At 41.7% G+C, this 26926-nt stretch overlaps 1 protein-coding gene across 1 annotated transcript in view; it reads left to right on the forward strand.

The window, feature by feature from the left end:
* The window catches only part of TGS1 (trimethylguanosine synthase 1), a 38339-nt gene that overhangs the window by 1958 nt on the left and 9455 nt on the right, over positions 1-26926 (forward strand). Inside the window, exons 2-12 of the mRNA XM_060115755.1 lie at positions 2967-3031; positions 4797-4969; positions 5315-6125; positions 8278-8395; positions 9176-9262; positions 10463-10637; positions 12362-12668; positions 14745-14903; positions 16519-16662; positions 21025-21241; positions 22110-22188. Of these exons, the coding sequence (XP_059971738.1) occupies positions 2967-3031; positions 4797-4969; positions 5315-6125; positions 8278-8395; positions 9176-9262; positions 10463-10637; positions 12362-12668; positions 14745-14903; positions 16519-16662; positions 21025-21241; positions 22110-22188 (2335 nt within the window). The remainder of the gene's footprint in view (positions 1-2966; positions 3032-4796; positions 4970-5314; positions 6126-8277; positions 8396-9175; positions 9263-10462; positions 10638-12361; positions 12669-14744; positions 14904-16518; positions 16663-21024; positions 21242-22109; positions 22189-26926) is intronic.

The raw sequence follows: 26926 nt of genomic DNA on the forward strand, positions 1-26926 counted from the left end.
GTTCAGATTTGCATCTCTGAAGATGCCTCTAGTAGCAGCGATGTGCAGGCCTAGAACGAATCTTGTATACATACCAGCCAAGGCACGTCCTTAGTTCTTAGCCTGCAGCCCATTTGAGTCTTGGTGCCATCTTCACGAAGTCTCCTTCCCAAAAAAGAAAAGAAGGGGAGGGAATATAAGTTATAAAAAGTTGAGAAAAATACCTTACCTGTAGAAAACAATATGCAACTGGATTTCAATTAAAGCCGCTTTATTTAAAACACAATTGGGAGTTCCCTGACAGTCCAGTGGTTAGGACTCAGCACTTTCACTGCCGGCGCTGGGTTCAATCCCTGGTCGGGGAACTAAGATCGCGCAGCCAAGAACAACAACAAAAATGATTCAATTACCATATAAATCACCAGTTACGTTGCATTTGGTCTTTTGGAGCTGAAATGTGCATTCTTTTCATTACAGATAATTTCATACGTTTCTTAAAACTTGGAAGCTCTACTTCACTGTTTTAAACTACCTTCTAGGTTCAAAATAGGTAAAGAGAAAAGAATGGCTGGGTCTTTTCCTTTAGATCAGTTAATGCTCAAATTATAACCCTTTAGAACAAAAAGATCTTGGAGATACAGGCTTAGAATTGTCGCCAGTAGTCATTGAAAAGTCCTTGGGAGTGGGAGACATGCTGGAAGCTCAGAGGCTCGTGAGTATAACCCTGATTTTCTAGGTAGGGAAAAAGTCTGTTTCCAAACTCTAAGAACAATACACTTGATGCTTGGCCAACTTCAAATAGATTATTAAACTGAAAGGTCAGTCCCATGTAGCAGAAAACAGAACGTTAGCTTTAGCATAGGTGCCAAATAACTGCTCAGTAATTAAGAGAAGATTATTTTCATACCTCCCCTCAAAGGCAGGAAATAGAACATAATATTGTAACTAATTTTTATTTTCTGAGGACATTACATTAACATACTGTCTTATGAGTTCAATAATTGGAGTAATAATTCTGTCTCATCTACACACTTAATTTTCTACACACTATCTATATGAAGCGGACATATAATTACAGTGTTATAGGATTGTTAAAAATAACCATTACAGGGCTTCCCTGGTGGTACAGTGGTTGAGAGTCCGCCTGCCAATGCAGGGGACACGGGTTCGTGCCCCGGTCCGGGAAGATCCCACATGCCGTGGAGCAGCTAAGCCCGTGTGCCACAACTACTGAGCCTGCGCTCTAGAGCCCGTGAGCCACAATTACAGAAGCCCGCGCGCCTAGAGCCCGTGCTCCGCAACAAGAGAAGCCACCGCAATGAGAAGCCCACGCACCGCAGCGAAGAGCAGCCCAGTTCCCATCTGAGCCAGCTGCCTCTGAGGTCCCCAAAGAGCGGTTCAGTGTGTCCGTCACTCCTCCGTTTGTTAGTTAGCGTTCTCTGCGGAGCACTTTCCCTTCTCTCCCCGTTGTTTGTTCACTCCCTTATTTCTATTAACATGGACTCTGGACTGTTAATTTATTAATGGATATATTGTCACTATCATCATTTATTTTGGTGTTCCTTTCATCTCAGACGGCTGGTGGGAGCCCCTTGAACTGGCTCCTGTATCCTTTTGATGGGTCCCGGACATTCTTTGAGCTCTTCCTAACCTTGCGGCACAATAATATAATTTCACAGTCTACGCTCCAACATGGAAGTGCCATTTCTCTGAGGCGCCCTGGTTCCTTTTAGTGGAGAGCAGCGTTTAGAAACCAGGACTCGGGCGCTTGTTGCGCTCATTGCTGCTGGGTGTTCAGTGCTCCTGCACCCTGGGCAGACACCGTCAGGCAGGCCAGATGTGTGTGTTGGAGAATCTTGGCTGTCATCATCCTCGGTGCATTTACTTATTTGCTCAGTGTCATCAGTCTTGGCAACCATATCGGCCCTCTTCTCCACCTGACACCTTCATGCCCCATACCCTTGGGTACTGGCGGGCACACCGCTGATGCCCTTCTGTGGCTGCTCCGCCCCCCCTCGAGTTGCTGGGGGTCCATGGGCATGCTGCCAGAGCACATCTGCACTTCATCCCCTCCCCCGTTCACTGTCCTGCTAAGTCACCACCTATGTTACGCTTTACAAAGCGTCAAAAGATAAATAAACGGGGGATATGAAATATATCAAGAACACAAGAACTTTGTTTTGTTGAATTTGTTGTTGCTCCCATTAGAAAAGTGGTGTTAGCTATTGCCTGCAGATGGCCTTGTTATGGCAGTTATGGTGGAGTTTATGACAGCTTAATTTACCGGTAGGAAGATAATAGCAAAATCCCCCCCTTCCCTTTATTTTCAGTGTTCTGTTAGGTTTATCTTGCTTATGAAATTCCTATCTTAGTAAAGAAAAAATTTAGAAGTAGATACGTAAAGAAAAGTTCAGCTATTCACTTTTTAAAACTCTGAGACTGAATTGTTTTATTTCGATTTATGTTTCAGTTTAATAAAATAAGAACTTAATTTTATGTTAGTCCCCAAAACAACCTTAGCTCAGACCATGAATATCTTATCTACTAGGCAGTGGATAATTTGGCCTATTTGCAAATGGACTAGGGTCTGCGTGTGGGTTTATAAAGGTGTAAGATAAATCTTTTCATGTTTATGCTCACTTTCTACAGCAAATTTAGAGAATATTGCACTGTTTATATATCACAAGGAGGATCAGATTCTTTCCCCAATATCCAGAACTGCCACTTAATTTTAATAAATTAGTAGTTATCATTATAGCGTGCTTTGCATGTGATATATACCAGATGCTTTATGTGTGCAGTCAATCCTTATTAAAGCCCTATGAGGTATGTATTATTACCTCTATATTACAGATAAGAAGGATGTATTAGCAGATAGCTTTTCTGTTTTTTAACCTTTTTATTAATCTATGCTGCCTTAAGCTTGTTTTTTCACTAAATTTGTAGTTTAATATGTTTCAACATTGACTGTTTAATTTGCTTCACAGAGATCGGAAATTGTGCAGTTTGGGGTTAAAAGGCTACTACGTTAAAGACGACGGCGACAGTTCAGGTAACACAGTGTGAAGCTACACAGCCCTTGTCTTGCTAAAACTACCCACGGTACCGCACAGAGGAGAGGCGGAAGCAAAGCAAGGAAAGTACTTGCCCGGCCGTAGTTTGCGCAGCTGACCCACTTGGGAGAGCTTTCTGGGCTGCTCGCGTGTGGCGGTTAAGCCCCGTTTCCTCAGGTCGGAGTTCCCTGGCCCTGGCTTAGGTTCTGGCTTGTTGGGGAGGCCACCGAGGTCTCAGAGCCACCCCGCACTGACGGCCTCCTCGCTTACATACTTCAGCTGTTTTATACATAAACCATTCAGGCTAAACTCCAAGTGAACAGCCACAGCCTTTTGGCTGAAGTAAAGAGGCCACAATCTGGATTAACTTTCCCAAATAACACATAGAGTTCGTTCTACGCTTTGAGCCTCACCTAGTTACCTGAAAACCATCTTGGTCTCTGTCAGACTTCCCTCTCCGGGCCCCATTTGTCCTTTGCACACAGATCTTTTATGTTTCTCCGGACACGGGGAGAACTGCGGCCCGAGGTGTAGGCTAAGATCAGCACAAGTAGCGCGTCACGTTACCCTCGAAAGCCCCCACCTGTCACAGTGATGGAGCAAATCGCTGCCTCTTCAGTTACACACTGGATGAAACGTTTGGTTGCGTTTCAGTGTTACACTGTACAAATAAGATTTCTCTAGACCCTGGGGTCCCACCTAACATAGGAAAACACGCATAGCATGAGAGGAGCACCAGGGTGAGTCGGTTCATATCCCCTGTTTTGGTCTCCGCTGAGCTTCCACAAGGTCATTCAGTGGAGTGGCAAGTGGAATCGCCTCCATTATTTAGAGACGTGTCTTTCTCCCCTCTTCCTTTTAAGAGAATTTGTGCCGTTAAGATCTCTTTTTCTCAGTCTCCATCTTTGCAGTGGGAAGATTCCCTGTCCTCTTGCCTAAGGTCACGTAGCTGGAGGGCAGCTCAGCCCTAGTTGCGTATATGCTAATATATAACGTGTTTGTCTCCCATTTTAAACTAGAGCATTTGGATGGCATTTGGCCAATTAGCGGTATGATCTACTTTTAGATACCACATTAGGATAAAGTAAAACTTGCTTTGTTATGATAAAGCAGGTTTTCTCTAAGACCTAGAATCAGAGAGCTTAAAAGGATCTTCCAGTTCAGTGGATTTCAGACTTTTAACAGCAGAACATTTTCATTAAACGAACTTCCCCACAGAGTCCCGGGGTGTAAATCCAGTCGTGACTGAAGTACCCGTGGAGGGCCTGAAGACCCACCTCTCATTTCCCTTGTTAATAGCTCCTAAAATAACTGCACGAGTCGTCCTTTTAAATCCACTGATCCGAGTGCAGCAGCGCTGCAGATGGGGAATGTGGAAATGTAGACATTTTCCCCGGGGCTGCCCTGCTGTGTTCCCTCGTGCGTCCTCAGGACTGTGCCCAGTACCCAGCTACCCAGCGAGAGGAGGTGCTCCACGGAGGGAGCTGAGTGAGCGGCTGAGTGGACAGCGGCCGGCAGAGCCACACTAGGGCTTGTCTCTTGGTTCTTAGTGGGCTGTTTTTTCACAAGTCCGTAATCCCATCAGTTCCTTTTTTTTTTCCTTTTATTTTTCTTCCCCTTAAAAACTCACATTGACACACCTTTACCTCGCGCAAGTCAGGTAACAACTTTGGGTCTCAGGTTCCTTTTCTTGAAGATGAGGATGATGAAACCTGCGTCTAAATTTTCTCTAAAACTAAGCTAAAGTAACAGTGCTGTGTGTAGGAGAGCAGGCTGCAGAAGAGGAAGAAGACGGTCGTTCCCAGGGCGCTGCAGAGTCACGTGACAGCAAAGACGTCGGCCCAGATGAAAGTGAACTTGATTCTGAGGCTGAACTCATGAGAAGCATGGGACTGCCACTTCAGTTTGGTAGTGTGTCTGCACATAAGAATTTTGAGGTAAGTATTAGTTTACTTTGCTTGTTTCTGTTTCTTAGTTTTCTTCATAAAATACCACGTGGAATCTTTTTTTCCCAAATCTAATGCATTCATGAATTAGGGCACTTCACCTCTTTTTAAATGTACGTACATATTTATAAGTTAACGAAAACTGCAAGTTGTGATACGTCCCATGTGTGGTTCCTCCTCTTGGAAACGTAGATAGTAAGATTCACTTGTTGGTGTAACTGAAACCCAGGTTGGGGGGTTGAGGGTATTTTGTTTAATTTAATGTCAAAATAGATTTAGATTCTACCTCTTATAGTCTCTGAAGTGTAATTTTATTCACGTTATTGACCTTTGTAGGTATCTATGAATACTAGAAACAAAGTTAAAAGAAAAAAGAAAAAGCATCAAAAGAAGCACTTAGATGAAATTAAGAGAGAATCTTGGAGACAAGAATGTGAGGAAGATGACATTTTGGCTTCAGATGATCCATCTTCATCTGAGAATGAGAACACCAGAAGGTATAAACTTCAAACCAAAAAAGACATTGAAGGTGAGACTCTTCCTGCTGAAAATACATTACCTCCAAAGCTGGAAATTACGGGGCTCTGGGAGAAGTACTGGAAGGAATACGGGGGGGACCTGCTGTGGCAAAGCTGGCAAGAAAAGCACGCAGGCCAGACGCCGTGCTCAGAGCCCTGGAACGTCCCTGATACAAAGGCGGAATGGGAGCAGCATTATAGCCAGCTGTATTGGTATTATTTGGAACAGTTTCAGTACTGGGAAGCTCAGGGTTGGACTTTTGATGCTTCACAAAGCTGTGATACAGATACTCGTGGGTCTAGAACAGAAGTTGACAACAAGAAAGACGAAAATCGCACGAAAGCAGATGAACTTTCTTCTCCATCTTCATCAACGGGTAGCGAAGGCTCTAGTTCGGGTGATAAAGATGATCATGAAATCCTTGATGGCCTCAGTAATATACGTCTGAATTCGGAGGACGTAGGACAGAGCCCATTAGATCCCCGTGTGAGTTGTGACGGGCATCAGTGTTTAAGTGAAGTTAACAGCAGAAGAGAATGCCCTGCTTCGGGCCAAAGTGAACCATGTACTGGAGAAACCAAGGAAAGCAGCTTGTCTGGGAGCAGAAGCACAAGCCAAGCAGCTCGGGGTAAGACTGGCCAAGATCTATCCTGCTGAGTAATGGTTAACAAGATTAGTCTATTGAGCAAAATAACTAACACTGATCCTTTATGGAAGAGTTAAATGATGCCAGCCACATTTTATGGTGTAGTAGTGAAATGATCTAATCCATCTTACTTTTATGTCACAAGTTATTATCCTGTTATGTAAATAAAAAGAATGTTTGCATAGGGTTCTCAAAAGTATCACTCGTTCCTCTTGCACCTTGGTGGCCAGTGAATTACAACTTGGAAATCCATTAAGAAATCTAGTTTTAGAGTGAGCTTGGAATGTCCAAGTTTCTCTGGAGCAACTAAGTTTATAGGAGATGTGCTAAAGAGTAGCTGTGAGCATACATTTGCCATTAGGCAAACCTGAATGGGGGTTGTGTCTGGAATTCACTCGGGACAAGTGAAGTCTTGCTCTATAGAGAGTCTCAACAGGGCATAAGATTATTTTGTAACTGAACGAATTGATTTCAGGATTCTCATAAAATATCCAGGATAAGGAACTTGGTTGACTCCTGCCTGAGTGATTAAGAAATAATTGTTGAGCAGACTGGTGCCACTGTCGGGACTAAAGAAAGCCAGTGAGAGGTGTGTTAGGAGAAGCTGGAGTAGACAGATAAGAAGGCTTTTGTGAGGAGAAGGGGATCATCAACTGGTGCAGCAGAAAAGTGGGAGAGGAGGACACTTATAACCTGAACTTCTCCTGAAGCCCACTGACTTGTTGTCTTGGCATCCTTGATGTTTGGTGCTGGAAAAGTCTGGTTCATAGCAACTTTCTTCTCAGCCTCATTCGTATATATAAAGCAGGAGGTTTTGGCTTTTTACTTAACAGGTGGGTTTGCTTTGCTCCTCTCAGATCCCTGATCTTACTTCACCCTACAGTTTCCTTTAGAGAGTTGCTCATGAGCTCCTGTCCTCTTACAGTGGAGCTTACTTCAGTACGGTGTTCTCACTCCTTTCTATTTTGCTGTTATCTTCATTCTTTTTTAATGTGAGTATTTTATATTAGTCTTTTGATAAGTCCTGTTCTTATTTGGACCAGAAACCTTGGAGTGTGTACGTTGGTCAATAACTGCTTCCTGTTCCTCCTGTTGATTTTACCCTCCCTTAGCTTCCTTTGTTAGACATAGTAAACCTCACAGTCTCTGCCTTCGTGTCGCCTGTTTTCTCAGGCACGTGTGTAGACCGTTCCTATTGCGTGTTCCCTTAGTGAGGTGTATAATTAGGCGTTTCTGCAGTTGGCTCCAGTGTGACCTCCCTCAGGACCAATTTGAGAATTCTAGGCTTTGATTTGTTTTGGATCCTCCTTGAGACCAAAACGTAAGGCATACGCTGCATCTCTCCATACGTATGTGTTCTGCTGTTTGTGGCTGGGGTCTCCTGAAATAGCCTGTCCTCGCACCTCGCACCCCAGAGCTCCCACTGTCTCCAGCGTAGTCCCCACTCCACTGCTGGTCCCACCCAGCCACCTTGCTCCAGTCCGAAGGGATACAGAACACAGACACGTACCTCAGCGGAGCCACCGTGGGTTATAAACACTCTGTTTAAATGGTGGTGTTTGTCTTTCTGTTACTTCCATTATTACTTTAAGAGCTATATTAGAGGCAGTTAGATGTATTTGCTTCTTAATAAAGAGAAGTTGTTTTTAATCAAATGTGACCGTGCCATTTTTAGAGTCATTTAGATTAGAATCCCATCAAAATGTGGTAGCTAACAGCTATCACAGAGCTAACTTTGTGGATTAATTTGTATAGATTTAGACAGCTGTGAGGAAAAAGTAGTTTTATAGTTCACTTTTTTTTGCTGCACGTCAATGCTTGTGGGGTCTTAATTCCCCAACCAGGGATCGAGCCCGGCCCACAGCAGTGAAGGCATGAAAGCACCGAGTCTTAACCACTAGACCACCAGGGAATTCCCTGTAGTCCACTTTTTAAGTAGTTAGGTCATGGAAACTTTTAGACTTGAATAAACCAAGCTGCACACTGTACATGTAGATGTGTGGAATAGATAGATGTGGTCTAGCATACAGTTCATTTCAGGAAAGGCCCCGGAATACTTGGATTGCCTTTGCAAATGACAGAAGAGTTGTCAAACCAAGGGCGGAAATCAACTGCAGTATCTCTACCTCTTTAGATTCACAAGGGTCATCAGAAGCAAACACAATCAGAGACAGACCACGCCTCACCGGCACCGATGGAGATGAGAGTGGCGAAGATCCGCCTGAACAGAAGCCAAGCAAACTCAAGAGGAGGCAAGTCGCATACTCCCTCTCTCTGCAGAACGTGTCAGCAAGCTTTAGAGGCTCAGTAACTTGGTAGATAAAAGCGTGCCTCTGCTGTGTTCCTCCCAAATGGTATATGTTGCTTGTTAGCGCCTCGTCTGGTTCCTACTAGTCCCTAGAGGCAGAGACTCTGTGTGTACTTATATTCTTGGGCCCTTGCATGTTCTTGTGGGTCCTCCATAAGTGTTCAGTGAGCTTAACGTAATTTGCAAGAGTTATTTCTCATCGTTTGCATTTGTTGCTGTCGCCCAGGTAGTAGGGATCACTAGACGGTATCCCCAAAGATGGGGATTTTACTGAGTTACATATATCACAACCTTCTTAACAATATTTTCTCTTTTGTAATTTTCTTAGTTGGGTTGATACTTCTCAAATGTTTCCTTGTTTGTTTTTAAGGAAAACCTCTAGAGATATCACCTAGGAGATTAGTTAAGGCTGCAGGTTAACTGGTGTTTTCCCAAAAGAAAATGGGGGAATTTATATTTGTTCAGGAATAGAGAGAACTACTTGACATGGTTCAAGATTTGAGTGCTCATTACTGTGTCCCAAACACGGCTAGGTAATTTATCTCATTTGGAAAATCCTGATTCAAGTACTCTTCTTCCTGTCTTCCTGGGTTTGTGAACTGTGGTTGATTGTTGTGGTGGGAAAGTTTGCATGGGTTGACTGTATGTACCTTTTAATACTTGCCTGAACTGGTGGGCTCTGGAGATAACGGCTTATCACTGTTTGCTTTGCTTATTTGTTTAGCCATGAACTGGACATCGATGAAAACCCGGATTCAGACTTTGATGACGACGGTTCCCTTCTAGGATTCAAGCATGGCTCAGGACAAAAGTAATTTTCCGTAAATGCTGCTATCTTCCAGAAATCTTAACCACTTCAGCTATCCTAAAGCTCTCTGATATTCAGATAGCGAATAATGGTTATGTATTTCTTAACATTTGAGGTGTTACAATTAAAGCACTAACCTCTTTTGCTAGTAAGAATTTTAGAGCTATCACTGTACATTTGATTTATTCACATGTATTAACTCAGTTGCACTTCATAACAATCTAATGTTTTTATTCTACAAAATTGTAATCATTTCTGTGTACTTCAGCCATATAGTCATTTAAGGCTAGAGTTCATAGAAGTTAATAATATAAAGGGTTTTCCTGATAACTGCCACATTTAAATTCCTGGCAGAATTTATTTCTACCCACATGTAATTTTATTGAGAAATTACTTAGGTAGCTCTTGCTTGTATATGCTCATAGAGATTTATTCTGTTACCTGGGATTTAACTATTCTTCTATTTTAGAGCATCCAATTTCACTTAAAAGAGAAGGATAAGATACACTTTTTATAAAGAAGTTTATAATATAGGTAGAAGATAACAACTGACATTTAAAACCAAACTGTTCAGAGTTTGTTTATAAGTGCTAAATTATATATTACACTGTGGGTCCCTAATAGTCTGTAAGAGAGGCAATTAGTGAGGCTTAATAGAGTCAGCGAAGGCTTCATAGCAGACATATATCTTTTAGGACTGGAAAAATTCAGATGGTTAGATCAACAGGTTCTCTAATTATTTTAGTAATGGGGGGTTTGCTTCTTAGGTTAGTTCATATTGATGTAAGAATCTAGTGGCCACTTTTAAGACAATTTGAACATATCCAGATATGTGTTAAAAGAGCTTTGGCATCACCTCACTGTGAGAAAAAATTATATTTCCCCAACATGCTTTGGGGTTATAGTTTCCTGCTGTTTTTTTTAATTACATTTTACAATGTAATTTCTCCTTTCTGTTATCTGTAAGATATGTTGATATTCCCACCTTTGGTGTTTCACATTTACTTGGGAATTAACATACAAGCTAGACCTTAAAAAGTCCTCTGCGTTTTTCACTTTATTTCATAATTTAAAAAAATGAAATTAAAATAGTGGCTGCTAATAGGAAAATAGTGAAAATTATTAGTTTTCTTCTCTTTTCATATAAGGAAGCAGATTCATAGACCCTAAAGTTTGAGTCCACTTCTTTTGCTTTGGTCACAGATATGGTGGAATTTCAAATTTCAGTCACCGGCGGGTCAGGTATCTACACAAGAATGTGAAGTACAAGTCCAAGTACTTGGACATGAGAAGACAAATCAATATGAAAAACAAACACATCTTCTTCACTGAGGAGCCAGGAAAAACTCTTTTCAAGAAAAGCAAAACTTTGAGTAAGGTATGTATAAATTTTGCTTTATATTTACAAATCGAGTCTCATTTTTGTGACCTCTGACTCCTTAAAGTTTCTGTTTGCAAACAGGAGCCCTGTTTCTACCAGATATAAGGGTACCTAAAATTCTTTTCCATTTGCTTCCTAAAGGCTTATACTGTGTGAACTAAATTTGAAAAAAGGGTAATTGGGGCTGATGTGAGAGGGGGATGTTTTGAAAGCTACATAGGAGTAGTGTATGGAACAATAAATAGGTCAAATCGCCTTGTGTGTAGTAGCAGCTCGTCTGTCTCAGGCTAAGTAGGATCCTGGAAGTCCAATTGCTGATGCAGCGTTTATTGAAAGGCTTAATCTTGAGGTCATCTAGAGGTGATCGATCAGACTTTGCACTAACAAGTTCATCCAAATGGCATGAGCCTCAAGGCTAATTTAGTGACTCACACTGTTAACTGGAGTATTTATATCCCCTCTCTTAGACTTTGTTGTACCTGCCTTCTATGTACCTGGAAAACAAAAGTAATTAGAATTGCTTTTGTTCGGTTTGATGAGTGGTCCTTCTCCAATCTAGGAAAAAAGCACCATCCAGTGAGCAGAATTTTGTATCTGTCACCTCTCCAGCAGCTTCGTAGAGCAAGGGAACAAAGTCTCAGGTCACTTAGGGTACTTTATCCTTGCTTAGCGTCACCATTTTTCCAAAACATGCTACAAATTTAAAGCTGGTTTTATTTTTATTATATTTCAGATTGGTTGGTTACTGGTCATATTTTAATATTTTAGTGGCCCTGCTTATATCTGGAACAAATTTCCCAGTATCAGTTCAGTCAGTCCGACGGGCCTTTTTATAACGTGTTGGATGTGATAATTCCCATACATTCATCTGTAGCTGAAGAGCAGAAACATAACTGCCACGTGTTGCCGAGGAAGAAAGTTAATGTGACTGTTGTGTCCTTAGGCGTCTGATTGATATATAGGCACAGTCCCCTCAAAGGAAGATTCTGGGTCGTGGTCCGTGTCCATCTTCTGTCACTCTTGTTCTCACTTCCTGACTCTTAGGAAGGTCAGGAAGATCTATTATGAAGCATATTCTTGTTACCGAAGATTGCAAGGAAGTATGTATCATCTGACCTTGAGCCTTGTTAACATTTCAGAGAAGAAACTTAGTTCTTAGGGATCACTTTACTGCCTCTACTGCTTCATTAGAAGGCAGCTCGCATTCTTTCCAAGATAGCACTGCGTTTACAGATGGGCACTAAACCTTTGTAGAGTTCATCTTTGATGCTGAGTACCATTCAACATAGATTGTATAGCTGGAGCCATTACAGAAAATTCTATGTAATTTGAAAAGCTAAAAGCAATGGCTCAACAACAGGTAAGTACACTTGTAATGGTAATATATATTACGGTTACATTGTTAGAAGACATAATGGAAAGTTACTGGCACAGTAGAGCTTTATCCTCTTAGTGTTAATTGCTAACAGGAAGGCCATAGTCTTGTGTTTAAGCTGATTTTTTTTTTTCCTTTTAAAGAGCTCTTTAATAAGGTCATGGTACATCCAGACAACAAAGTGTAATTAGGTTGGAATTACTTAGTCACATTAGCTTGTATGATACAGTGTACTTATCAGAGCTAATACTGTGACACAGCTTGTCAAGTCACAAATGGTAAAGCAGATGGAAATATTCTGTGTAATTGCGAATTAATTCATGCTTGTAACATCTTAAAATTTCAGGTAGAAAAATTCCTACAATGGGTTAATGAACCAATGGATGATGAAGCATCGCAGGAGTCAGTTTCTCATAACAACGTGCAAGATACTTGCACAAGCAGTGGTTCAGAGGAACAAGAAGTGTCTGTTGAAAAAGGGGATGACCCACCGGAGACGAGTGAGCCGGAACCTGGAAAGCGTCGTGCCATGTCTCCAGCTGGGGAAGTGGGAACAGAGAAAACTGACCGGGACGGCACAGAAGCAGCAGTGCCAGATGAGGGGGACTGCCCCACCCAGGCTGCACCAGACGGCCTTCAGGTAGAAGCCGAAGGTGAGGCTAAATGTGCTCCCACTTGCTAACGGACTCCAATTCCTTGTTTTAAATATGTTTTTCCCTCGTTATCACTTACGAATAATCTATACCTAAGGATTCACGGCTGTTTATTCGTAAGTTGAAAGAAGGCATATTTAGTGTAAATGTGCTAATGGCCGTGATTTCGCACCCAGAGCATCCTTGGCTGAACAAGCATGATAAAATAAAAGGCTAAAGAGTAGGGGAAGCTGTTTGAGCACCTCTATCTGTGCCATTAAGACTGGTCTCTGCCACCACCACTCTGTTCCGTGGGCTAAAGGTGCCAGTCCCGTTGATTCCTGTTGAGATCTAGTATTACCCTGATTTTCTTTTGGATAATTGTTTTGTTCTTGTTGTTTTTTTTTGTGGTGATGGTGGTTGGTGGTGATGTTTGTTTTTTAGATGGTACGTTGACATAAAAAAGTATTGACAGTAGTTGGCTATGATGAATGAAGAACAGTGTAGCATTTTCACTTTATGCCCTTTTGTAGTATTTGAATTTATTTTATAATAGTTAGACTCAGTGGAACATTATGGCTTTTATAAGGCAGAAATTTTCATTTGACATAGTATTCATTTTTACTGGTGAATTATTTCAGACTTGCCCTAAAGAAACAATTATACTTGTGATGCTTTCTTATTTAGTATTGAGCGAAATACCTTATTTGAATCTTGATTTTTTTTTCTGTGTGTGTGTGTGTGTGTGTGTGTGTAAACCTGTGATCTTTGTATTATATATTTCTTTGCCTTTCTAAACAGTGTACTTAAGGTAGTTTAATATTTTTATTGCCATTGTACACTGATGTTCACGTGGCACTTGCAGATTTCTGAAATGAGAATCCTTATCCTCCTTTCATCTGTAAAGTAGCCCATTGAGATAGGTGAAATTATCCCTGTTCTATAAATAAGTAAAGCTTAGAGAAAATAAGAAATTTGCCCGACAGCACCCAGCCAGTAAGTGGCAAAGCTAGAACTTGGTACCAAGTTGTGTGATCTCTAAATCCCATTTTCCCACCCTACCCTAGCTCCCTGCCCACCACTTGTCACGAGGCTGGTGTTCTCACCTGGGGTGATACCGCCATCTCAGGTATTTGGAAGAGGGGTTAGATCAATCTGGGGGATTCTGGCATTTCGTACTTTAGATGACTTAATGTTAAGTCCTGTACACGATGGTCTTTCACAATAAGGAATTTTGACTCAAAATCTTAGTGTCTCCTCTCATGAGAAGCTCACTGCTCTTTGCTGTTGACGGCACCTTTTGCTATCTGCAGTGATCAGATGACCGCATTAGGACACAGTCCTTTGAGGACCACTTCAATGTTTACTTTATACTTATGATTTGTCAGCATCAAGTCTTGTCATCATACTTAGGTATGACAGCACTCCTGTCTTTCTAAGTTGCTGCATCTAATCTGCTCAGAACTGAAACCAAATAACCAAACAAATGAAAATCATTTATCTAAGAAAAAGTCAATGTGAATGGATGCGATCCTTTTCTATTGAATGGAGCTAGTGACCCCTGTTTCAATTTCTCAGAGGCTGTAGGACTTGTAGGTCATGGCTAGGTTCAGAGGATTGATGTGGCTGAGAGTTAGAGCTTAATCAGTCCTTGGGAGCTTTTGTCTTAAAGAAGGGAAGGGAAATGTTTGAATTTCCATAATTCACCCACTAAAGCAACTTTATCTAAGAAACACTTATGTAATAACTTTTATACCTATAATAGTACCTCTCCACATCTCCTAACAATCCTGTGAAGCAAGTAGCTAAAATACTACCCATTGATTCATTCTTTTTGAGGAATTAAAAATTGGAACTTAGAGAGCCTGGGTTACTTTTTCCAAGTTCAAGGAGCCAAGAAGTGGCAAAATGGAGGCTATAACCTGCAGCCAGTGCTGTTCCCAGATGCCCTCCACCCTCTGGCGTGTGGCTTCATACACGTGCTGGAGCACAGTCCCAAACTGTAGTTATTTGCCATGGCCACACTTTAGATAAATTCACCTGTGATTTCCTCTTTCTGTAGTGAGCATCTGTATTATTTCTATTCTTTTATTGTAGCTGAAAATAAAAAGAAGAAGAAGAAGAAGAAGAAAAGCAAGAACAGAAAGGGAATTGGTCTGCCTCCTGAGATCACTGCGGTGCCCGAGCTGGCAAAGTACTGGGCCCAGAGATACAGGCTCTTCTCCCGCTTTGACGATGGGATTAAATTAGACAGAGGTAAGGTATATATGTAATTTTTAACTTCATTTTGAAATAATTTCAAACTGATAGAAAAGTTGCAAGAATAGGAAGAAATGTTCACATCCCCTTTATTCAGATTGAGCTATTTTTAACATTTTGCCACATTTGCTTTGTCATTCTCTGTATGCATGTATGTAGGTATGTTTTCTGACCCAGTTGCCCCTACCCCTTAGTACTTTGGTGTGTATTTTCTAAGAACAGTGATATTTTTATATGACAATGATAAAGTTACAAATTTCACATTGTTACAATATCATAATCAACCAATCAGTACTCTGGTTTCATCAATTATACTAATCATGTCCTTTATAGCATTCTTTTTCTTCCAGTACAGGGTCAGGTATTGCATTTATTTTCATGTTCCTTTAGTTTCCCTTAATCTGGGATAGTTCCTGAGCTTCTTTGTCTTTCATAACTTTGACATTTTCCAGAGAACAGCTGCCAGTTATTTTCTACAGTGTCTCTCAGTTTGGGTACATCTGTGTTTTTTAAACTTCAGACTCAGGTTTAATCTGTATTTTTTGCATCTTAGGATAGATAGCAAAAGCAATTGATAGGTTATTAAACAGAACATCTGATGTGCAGAAAGCTGTAAGCAAATGAATTAACACTGGAGAGTTTGAATTCTTTTTCGGGTTTTCCTGCCGTAACCTTGAAGAGCTAACTTCAACTCAGTTGCGCAAACTGAGGCTTGCTTTCATGCTGGGGCTCTACCTAAACATTGGTCTTTATTAACTGTCCAAATCAGGAGGTATTGATCTGTGTGGAGTTTCAGGGCTTCTCTGAGCCTCTTAAAATTATTTGTAAAATGCTGTGTATCAGGGAGAGTACATAAGAGTTTGTTGGGGAAATAAGACTGGAGAAAAGCTTTTAATTCTATAAAAAGAGTTTATGTTTTTATTCTTCCAGCAATGAGGAGCCATTTAAAGTTTTGATGAAGAACGGGAACAGGAAAATTGGTGCATCATTTTGTTCAGAGAAATATCTTTCTGAAAAACGTAAATTCCTTCTCTTGGGAAAGAAGGCAGGCAGTGTCCTTTTTCTCTGTGGAGTGGACATGGGACCTCCTTTCTGAAAATGATGAAGGCTCTGCTGAGCCTACAGCTCTGCAGTCTTGCTGTCACCTGCTTGCTTTTCTGACCCTTTAGACACGTGCAGATTTTGCTGAGTGTCCCGTACAGTTGCGGTTCACTGCTTCCCCTTCAGGAATTAAATAATTGGGAACCTCGGTGAAGTTCGGGGAGTTGGTCAATTAAAATAGCTAACTTTCCATTTTCCATGATAGGTAGTCAGTTGTTGGTACTTCAAACAGAAAAATCAGAATTGCATTCAGTTGTTGGAGGGATATTGCAAAAGAATCAGGCAAGAATTGAGGTGGCTGTTTCTGTGGAAATTGGCTCTGGGAATGATACTGTCCCTTTTATAACAAGATCCTAGACCTTTTCCTTCAACCTAGATAATATATAAATTTTGAAGAGAGAAACTAAGTGTTTTCTTTTAAGCATTTAGTATAGAGTAATGTTTGCTGTGTTTGTGTTTGGCTTGGCTTCTTGCCGTTGAAGGTCATAACAGAAACCCTCTCCCTTCGCAGAGGGCTGGTTCTCAGTTACACCCGAGAAGATCGCTGAGCACATTGCCGGCAGGGTCAGCCAGTCCTTCCCGTGTGACACCGTCGTCGACGCATTTTGTGGAGTTGGAGGAAATACCATTCAGTTTGCCTTAACAGGAAAGAGAGGTAATTGGTCATCAGTAGTTTATTCATTAATTAATTTCGCTTTATTCAGTAAAGGCTTCATTTTGCTTCAGCCTAGCTCTACTGAGATTTAATAATTGATCATTTAATGCCAAATATTTAACGATAATAGTTAACATATATTAAGCATACACTTTGTATACTGGTTTAAGTGCTAATATGTATTTATTTAGTCAGCGATCTTGTGATATGTATCTTTTCCTACTATCTGTGTTTCACAAGTAAACCAAGAAATAAAAGATGAAGTAACTTGCCCAAGATCACACAGACGCAGCTTGGCGGAGCCAAGATTATAGCATTATATAAAACTGAAAATATGAAAATGGGAGACTATTCTTTGGAAGGAGAGAAGAGTAGGCAGGGAGTCCCAGCTCTGTCCCTCACCATCTGTATGACCTTGGACATCCTTAGTCTTAATTGAAAGGAGACATTAAATTGAGAGAACCTCTGTGATACCTTTCAGCTCTGACATCCTAAGACACTAAGAACCTTTTAAATATTGGACTGTCCTCATGGTTGTTTGACTTCAGAATCACAAGGAAGAAAACCTCTGTTAAACTATTGCTATATCAGTATATATCTGCTAAGAACTGTGTCAAGTAGGCAGTACATGTGCTGTTTCCCAGGGGAAAGAAGGCTTTATGAAACTGGACAGTCTGCCCAAATTGACTTAGCGGAGTCGGGAAGCCAGGGCTTTTACTTGGCTTTCTCTGTATCTGATATCCCTTTTCTTTCTCAGTTCTTTTTAAAATGTAGTATAAAGTGATATGTTAGAGATAGCAACTGTTAAGTCATACTCTGAAGATGCTTTTTTTCACCAATGTCTTTATATATAAAGCTCCCATTTCAGTAGATTTCAGTTGTCTTATTGATTTATATAAAGTTCTTTATGTTACCTAGGAAAACATATGATTCTGGAAAGCATAATACGGGAGCTAGGAAATGATGACGGGCAAGCCAGCATTGATTTTAAGACCAGTGCTGATGGGCCGTGGCCCCTATTCAGTCACTCCGATGCTCCAGAGCATCATGGCATTTGCTATCTTCGTGTGGTCTCCTAAGAGTCTGCATGAAAGCTGTTTTCATATTTACTGGAATAGTAGTTACTTTCTTGTTTTTCCTGAATTTACTACTTTCTCTTAAAGTTCTTCTCTGCCTTTGCCAGATAAGCCATTCCTATGAGCTCAAATCAGTGTTTATTGCATGGAAATGATTTTTTCCTCCAAAGTTGTCTAATCTGTCTTCATTTGGCATTGTACCGTAACATGAATTAAAATATCTGCCCTCTGATAAAACAGCAGGTAGATCTGGAAATTTTTTCAGAATATTACAGAAACAGCCCATATTGTAGTTTTGTATTTCTACGAATACAGGTCTGTTGCCAAGGCTCTCTGTAGCTTAGTGCACAGTTGGTAAAGGCAAATGTCTCATGTGGGTCCCAAGCTAAAGAAGACAGCTTCTGCCCGACTCCATCACAGCCCATCACTCACACCTACAGATCTCCAGCCCCGGGAAGAAAAGGAGGCACAGCCAGACTCCACCCCTGCCGGGTGCGGTCACGGTCTGGCTTGCAGCCTGTGAGCTGGAAGCTCGGGAGTCCTCGGTGTGTTCGTAGCGTGGTGCCCCGGGACCTTCTCCCCGAAGCAGTAGGAGCTCACGGTGCTCTGACAGTCATGGTGGGTGCTGCCCTAGTGTGGGCGAGCTGACCCCACCGGGGCGGGGAGTTCGAAGTACAGTTGTGTGTGTGTGTGTGTGTACACACATATGCGTGTAATCAGTTACTCTTTACACACACACACACACACTTGACCCTTGAACAACGCAGGGCTTAGGGGTGCTGACGCTGCCCGCCCCCACGTCAGAGATCCGAGCGGAACATATGGTCGGCTCTCTGTACCTGACGTTCTGCAGCCGCAGATTCAACCCCCCTCAGATCACGTGGTCCTGTCCTACACGTCCAGTAAGAGAAACCCACCTATAAGTGGACCTGTGCAGTTGCAATCCATGTTGTTCAAGGGTCAGCTGTACACACGCGCGCGTGCGTGCATACACATGAGAAAACGGCGTGTGGAGTCGGCAGGATCCCTTTGTGTCAGACCTATTTCCACCCACATAGCTGCTGTCTATGCAGGTACTCAACTGAATGGTTAGAGAATTCCCAGAGTTTGCATTTTGCTGTTAAAGTTTTTTTTCTCCCTTTGTATGAATTCCAGTGGCTCTGTATCAGGTCTGCCCATTAGGACTTTGTAATGATGGAAATGTATCTGCACTGTCCAGCATGGTAGCCACTAGCCACATGTGGCTATCGAGCATTTGAAATATGGCAGCGTGACTGAGGATCTAAATTCTTAATAGTATTTTTTATTATTATTATTTTTTATTAGTTTCTGCTTTATAACAAAGTGAATCAGTCATACATATACATCTGTTCCCACATCCCTTCCCTCATGCATCTCCCTCCCTCCCACCCTCCCCATCCCACCCCCGCAGGCGGTCACAAAGCACCGAGCTGATCTCCCTGTGCTCTGCGGCTGCTTCCCACTATCTATCTACCTTACGTTTGGTAGTGTATATATGTCCATGCCTCTCTTTCGCTTTGTCACAGCTTACCCTTCCCCCTCCCCATATCCTCAAGTCCATTCTCAAGTAGGTCTGTGTCTTTATTCCCGTTTTACCCCTAGGTTCTTCATGACATTTTTTTTTTTAATTCCATATATATGTGTTAGCATACGGTATTTGTTTTTCTCTTTCTGACTTACTTCACTCTGTATGACAGACTCTAGGTCTATCCACCTCATTACAAATAGCTCAGTTTCGTTTCTTTTTATGGCTGAGTAATATTCCATTGTATATATGTGCCACGTCTTCTTTATCCATTCATCCGATGATGGACACTTAGGTTGTTTCCATCTCCAGGCTATTGTGAATAGAGCTGCAATGAACATTTTGGTACATGTCTCTTTTTGAATTATGGTTTTCTCAGGGTATATGCCTAGTAGTGGGATTGCTGGGTCATATGGTACTTCTATTTTTAGTTTTTTAAGGAACCTCCATACTGTTCTCCATAGTGGCTGTACCAATTTAATTGGAATCGATTTAAAGGTAATATCCACATGTGGCTAGTGGCCACCATTATTGGGCAGCACAGTTATACGTAATATCCACCAGCATTTGTCAGCACTTCCTTCACGTGCTAGATTGAGTTGCTTGCACTCTCTTAGGCCTGACAACAAAGAGGGCCTCCGAGGGGAGCACAGATGAAAACTTGACAACTAACTGAATACATTTGGTGTTGAAAGTCATTTTTTTCTGTTGAATTTTTGCTATTGTCAGTATATCTTTGCATCTGTCTCTATACTATAAATGTAGCAGATTAAGCAGCTAAAAAGGACATTTTTCTCTTTTATAAATATGAATGGCATTTTTTTAGAACAGAAAAAATAGTGTTGCAGGTGCATGATTTTGCAACATGACTGGTGCTTGTATTCATTGTTCAGGTGATTTATTTAGTGCATTATTTCTCAAAAGCATTAACAAATTTTGAAACCAGTATTTTCTGGAATGCAGTTGTTTCCTTGACAACCATGGTGTATGTATCAGGATTCCACTTAGCCCTTGCAGATATAAAATATTGCCACTAACATCCTGGTTTCATACAGGTGCACTTGAGTAATTTACTGCAAGACACAAGTGAGCCAGAATTAACTTAGGTTTGTGTTGCTAATTACAAAATTGCAATAAACTAAATGAAAGCCCATGTGGTGAAAACATAACATCTGCTCCCTCTACCTAAAATGTCTCATTAAACGTCACCAGCAGATGTTTTTACATCTCTTCTTCCTAAGTTGGATATATCGGTTTGTCAAAACGTGTTTTATTTTGCCTTTCGGTAGAAGTTGTCAAATTTGGCTTCCTTTGGAAGTTGCCTCATTTTGAGGAAATTGGTCTTATCTGAAATCTTTTATAGGCTTTCCATGCAGCCATCACCTTCCCAAGTGTTTGCCGCTCGGCTGTCCACAGCACAGAGCACGGTGCTGACCACAGACCGGGTTCAGTGGGTGCTGGGTGGCCACCGTCACTACTTGCCTCGGCCCAGCGGCCTGACTGAGGCAGCTCGGAAGGCCACACCCTTCAGTCACATTTTCTTGGTACCACACAAGTGCATCTTTCTAGTTGTGATTAAAATGTTTAATTCTCTCTCTCATATATGTGGCCTAATCTCCCTTTAAAAAGTCTTTTAAAAAGGGTCTTGCACAGAAAATAAACCGACTGCTCAGAAGATGAACTAGTCTATATAACTAATAATCAGCATCATTTAACTCAGCTTCCTTGTTCCCATTTTAGTGATCGCCATTGATATTGATCCTGTTAAGATCGATCTTGCTCGCAATAATGCAGAAATTTATGGGGTGGCGGACAAGATTGAGTTCATCTGTGGAGATTTCCTGCAGCTGGCTTCTCGTTTAAAGGCTGACGTCGTGTTTCTCAGCCCACCCTGGGGAGGACCAGACTACGCCACCGCCGAGATCTTTGACATCAGCACCATGATGTCCCCTGATGGATATCCTTTGGAAGCCCTTAGAGTTTCTTCAAGCAGTGGTTGTGGAGAGAAAGGGTGTGTGTGTGTGTGTAAGAAATTAGTGAAGAGGAGAGCTCTTAGCTAATAGCACTTGATAGATTCCAGTTTGTTTTGCATAAAAATTAACTGGTGAGTGATCTCCAGAAGTTACATTGTATTTATGTAACCGTGAGGTTATGTGTCCATTGGTTGCTCTCCAATTGTACCATGACAAAACAAGAACTAGAAGGCATTAATTGTGTGGGATTATTGTCTGGAAATGGGGGTTTCCTCAAGACCTGTCCCTAGAGTCTGGGTGACTATTCCCTAACTTTTGTTCAGCTCACACTGACTTGAATCCTCTGTGTCTCCAAAGTTTCCCTGTTACTCTTCCAGGATGCTGAAGCAAACCCTTATTTCATAAAGAATACCATTTGTTATTTGTCCCTTTCTCTATGTCTACTCCCCAGAGGAGTCATGTATGACCCTAACAGGAATTGTGTTTTCAATTGCTAATTAAAATTTAGAAAAATGCAGTGGACAGAGTTACTTGTCTTTACTCTTTACTAGAAAGAGGCGGTATTGTGCTTTCCACTTCTTCCTGTTGTCACAAAACCTAGGAAATGGCCAAAAGAAAGAATGTGTGTCTCCGGCTCTTGGTTTCCTACCACTAGGATAATTGAATAAATAGATTTAACCTCTAATCCCTGACCCATCAGGGACAGTATGCTACTTAATTCCCTTTTAGGTCCCATTAGAGGGTATTGTTACATATCGGAGTACATTTGGGTTATGATGTAGTAAGCGAAGAATATATCTCTGATCAGAAATTAACTACTGTTTTTGTTACTTTTCCTTAACTACTGTCCACCTTTGAAATTTTCAGACTTTCCCAGAAGATCACTAATAATATCATTTATTTTCTTCCAAGAAATGCTAATATCGACCAGGTAAGCCATTACTGAAGAACTTCTATGAGCCTCTCATGTGACTGTTACAGAGATTGGACCGAAAAAGTTACAGGGTCTTTCTTTACTTGAGAACATGTTTATGAGAAGTCCCTGGCTTTTTGACTGTTATTAGAAAACTGGAAGTGCTTAGCAGTTAAATCCATGCCTGTCCTGGCTTGCATAAACATAAACAGAGGACTCTGGGCTTTTCATTCCGTGTCCTGAAAGGATGAATGTGTTGTGTTTCACATGTGCACGCCTAGCCTAGCCGAGATCTCTTTACTGTAGCCTACCTTGAGAATAGGTTTTAGGTGTTCCTGAAAATGGCAGCCTAGATAGAAATCCACAGACAAATAAAACCTCCCCGTGTCCAGGAACCACAGGACACTTGACTAACATTCAAATGTCCTTGTTGCGTTCTTATCATAAACATTTATTTTAAACATGTTGGGTTTTTTCCCTAGAATATTAACTGCCTCACAAAGATTTGATGATGTCTTTACTTCATTCTTTTGTTGGTGTTTTTTATAAGCGCTTATTACGTGTCTGCTTTGTGCGAAGCATTCTATTGAAAATCTTTTGTCTTTCATATTCAAATTTTACTCCAGTGTTGCTGGGTGCCGGTTTTTCCTTTCTCTCCCGTTTGGTACTTGAGAGCCGACTCTGTCACTGAGCTTTGTCCATCATGCTTTATTCTGGAGACATTATCTCCATTATTTGTTCAACTATGTTCTCACCATCTTTCTTCCTTTTTCGGGACGTCTGTTATGTGGATCTTAGTCTCCCACAACTGTGTTTTCTGGTGTGTTGTCTCCTTTTTCCTTCTGGGAGATTACCTCAGTCTGGTCTTCATTCCTCACATATATAAATTCTCTCTATCCCATCTACTGTGTTTTTTATATTCTTTACACCTAATGTTTCTGCATTGTATTTTGTTTTCTTCTTTTGCACTTGAACATTTTTATTATTATAAGAAGTTTAAATCATGAATCTTTTTTATCCTTTCTGCATTTGATATAATTTCTAGGCCTGTTTGTTTTTCTTCCATGAAATACTCGTGGTCCTCAGGTGTCTTGTTTTACTGGCTATTGGCTATTCTCGAGTAATGCAGAAGGAGAAAGGCCAGGCCAGAATCCAGTGAGTGTCAGACCTCTCTGCCCTTTAGAATCATTGGGCATTTGTAAAAACTGACTCTCCAAGCCCCATCCCAGAAATCGATCTAACCAGTTTCTTAAGCTTCCTGGGTCATTCTGATGTGCAGCCTGGGTTGCGAACTGCTATCTAAGGCTGTGTGGACCCCAGTGGCCAGCTGCAGGGGTGGCGGTGGGTGAGCTCTGGGGTTGCTAACCCGCCAGCTCAGGACTGCAGTTCCTTTTCGCCAAACACCATCGCAGGACAGCAGCCCCCCTTGGGGAGGGGCTGGGCAAAAGCAGCGATTGAAGGCTGTTGTCCTTCACCACAGAGTGTCCGGCATCAGCCCGAGGATGTCTGGAGAGCAGGGTGGGAGAGGGCAGCTGCCAGGGCTGGGTCCCCACCTGCTTCTCTCAGCTTCTCACGTCAGAGCTTCTCTTCAGCCGCCCTCGCTTTCCAGCTGTAGCTCTGCAGGCGCGGCACAGACGCTATTTAGCCGAGGCCACGGTGGTGGGCGGGGGGGAGCGAGAGCAGAATTTCACGTTTCTCCTGTTCCTTCCTCCTGTTTTCAGTTCCCACAGCCACTGCGTCCTGCCCCGGCCAGAGGCACTGCCCTCCATCCTACACAAGGACTCTCTCTCTCTCTCTCTCTCTCTCTCTCTCTCTCTCTCTCTCTCTCTCTCTCCCCCACCTCTCTCTCGAGCCACCCCAGCTCTCTCCGTAGGTGTCTTTTGTTTGGTGGTTTCCCTCTGTTGTGTCTCCAGATCTGTCTTACAAGAGTCAGCAGGCACGCTAGTTCAGCATCTTCTCAGGATAGTGATAGTGCAGCCTTCTCCTAAGCAAGGCAGAGATTAAAAGCCCTGGCTTTCTGCTGGATGACTTCAGGAAAGGCCCGGGCTGATACGGCAGACAAACCAGAGTTTAAAGCTACAGCAGGTTTGACTGGAGGAGTCCAGGAGGAGGTGGCCAGAACATCAGTGACGCGGAAGTAGGAGTGTGTGGATGATGTTCCGGTAATGGGCTGGAGAAAGAGACGCTGAGAGTCAGACCCGAGTTTAGCCTCAGCCCTGCCACTTGTTAGTGGTGGTTTTGAAGAACAAATGAAAGAAGGGGTAAAGCATTTTTCACAGTGCGTCTAGCCCATAAACCCTCAAAAAGTCGTGTGTTTGTTACTTAGAAGATCCTGTCATAAAGTTATCGTGGAAAGAATGTAAACATTACTAAGATTCTGAAGAGGACCAATAGGTAAAGATGTCATGTTTTCTCTAGAGGAGAGAATAGACAGCTTTGATATTTGTAAAATGGGGGCTTCCCTGGCGGTCCGCTGGTTAGGGCTCTGCGCTTCCAATGCAGGGGGCACAGGTTCAATCCCTGGTCGGGGAGCTAAGATCCCGCAAGCCATGCGGCACGGCCCCCCCAAAAAAATGTGGGTTTTTTTGTAAAATGACAGGATTTAATTTATAAACACGCATCCCAGATTATAGATTTTTCTTCTCTTCTCTCAGAAACCAGTAATACTTAGTTGTATTGGACATACTCTTATTTTAATGTGTTACTCTTTCCCGTCTTTGGTTCATCTGCTTAGTCTTTGGAACACTGGGTCTCTCTCAGATCTGGCTGCCAATTAAATCACCTGAGTGGCTTTTTTTTTTTTTAATTGTGGTAAAATATACATGACAAAATTTACCATAAATCATGGTGTTAAATACATTCATGTTGTTGTACAGCCATCACCACCGTCCATCTCAGGACCTTTTCATCTTCTGAATCTGCAACTCTGCACCCATTATACACTAACTGCCCCTGAGACCCACCATTCTATTTTGTGTCTATAAATTTGACTTCTCATGTATACCTCATACTTACATAGCTCATGTATGTGGAATCATACAATATTTGTCCTTTTGTGTCTGGCTTACTTCACTTAGTATAATGTCATTAAGGTTCATCCATGTTCTAACATGTGTCAGAATTTCCTTTATTTTTAAGGCTAAGTAGCATTCTGTTGTATGCATACACTGCATTTTGTTTATCCATTCATCCGTCCACGGACGTTTAGGGTCCATGGGTCCACCTTTTGACTGTTGTGGATAAGGTGCTGTGAACATGGGTGTACAAATATCTAGTCAAGTCCCTGCTCTCAGTTCACTTGGTTATATATTCAGAAGTGGAATTGCTGGATCACATGGTCATTCTATTTTTAGGTTTTTGAGGAATCACCTTACTGTTCTCCACAGCAGCTGAACGATTTTACGTTCCCACCAGCAGTTCCCAAGAGTTCTGATTTCTCCACAATCTCAGTAACATTTGTTATTTTCTGTTTGTTGTTGTTGTTCGATGATAGCCATCCTAATGGGTATGAAACGGTATCTCATTGTGCTTTTGACTTGCATTTTCCTAACGACAAGTGATGTTGACCATCTTTTCATGTGCGTATCTTCTGAGTATTAATCCATTATCGGATATGTGCTTTGCCAGTATTTTCTGTCATCCCATGGGTTGCCTCTTTACCTTTTTTTTGGCCATGCCGAGCAGCTTGTGGGATCGTAGTTCCCTGACCTGGGATCGAACCCCGACCCTCGGCAGTGAAAGTGCGGAGTCCCAACCATTGGACCGCCAGGGAACTCCCTCTTTACTCTCTTGATAGTGCTCTCTGCTGCACAAAAGTTTTTAATTTTGATGAAGTTCAGCTTATCTGATTTTTTTGTGTGTTGCCTGTGCTTTTGATGTCATATCCAAGAAATTATTGCCAAATGCAATGTCTTGAAGATTTTCCCCTGTGTTTTCTTCTAAGAGTTTTACAGTCACAGCTGAGTAGCTTTTTTAAACTACTGAGACTCAGGTCTACTGAGAAAGATTGTCTCTAATTTATTTTCTGGGATGAGACCCAAGCATAATTTTTTAAACACCCCCCCACATGATTGTCATGTGCTGCCAGAGTTGAGATTCTCTGGGTTAAAAGAAGAGGAAATAGAATTAACAAGTCTGAGCCCCTGCTCCGTGAGTTAGAGGGGCTGCTCTTAGATCTTGCTGCCTGTTGTCTACCGATGAGCCATTGTATCTAAACATTAGGTCTCTCAAATACTTTGTGCTGTTACAAGGCATAAGAAAAAGCACTCTCCCCTTGCTTTTTGCATTTTTATATCAAATTGAATATTAAACCTAATATCTGCTACTCGTGTGACTCAGATCTGCATTCTAGATTCCCAGATAAGGCTGAGCCCATTCCATAATTCTCTTTTTCTCGTATGTAAATAGTATGCATCAAGAAAAGAAAAATGTTTTTAAAAAGAAAAAAAGATGTCATGCATCATAACTAGTCTCATGAGAGGCTAGATGATCCTTATATTAAACATTAGATGGGCATATTTGGGTACTTGAATGGCAATCGGAAATTCACTATTTTTTGCGAAAGTTCAAGTGAGTACCTTTTTTCTAGTTAAATTAACACTTGCCCAAGGAGAAAGTTAACTTTTTTTCCTTCGTTTTGGTTTACTTCACACACCTGCGAGAATTCCGGTTTGTAGTGCATTCACATTTTCTACCTCTAGAGGGAGTAATGACGCTAGAGAATAATAAAAGTCAAAAAGAAAACTTAAGACTTCAA

Source organism: Mesoplodon densirostris, chromosome 13 (genome assembly GCF_025265405.1).
Source record: "Mesoplodon densirostris isolate mMesDen1 chromosome 13, mMesDen1 primary haplotype, whole genome shotgun sequence".
Taxonomy (NCBI): Eukaryota; Metazoa; Chordata; class Mammalia; order Artiodactyla; family Ziphiidae; genus Mesoplodon; species Mesoplodon densirostris.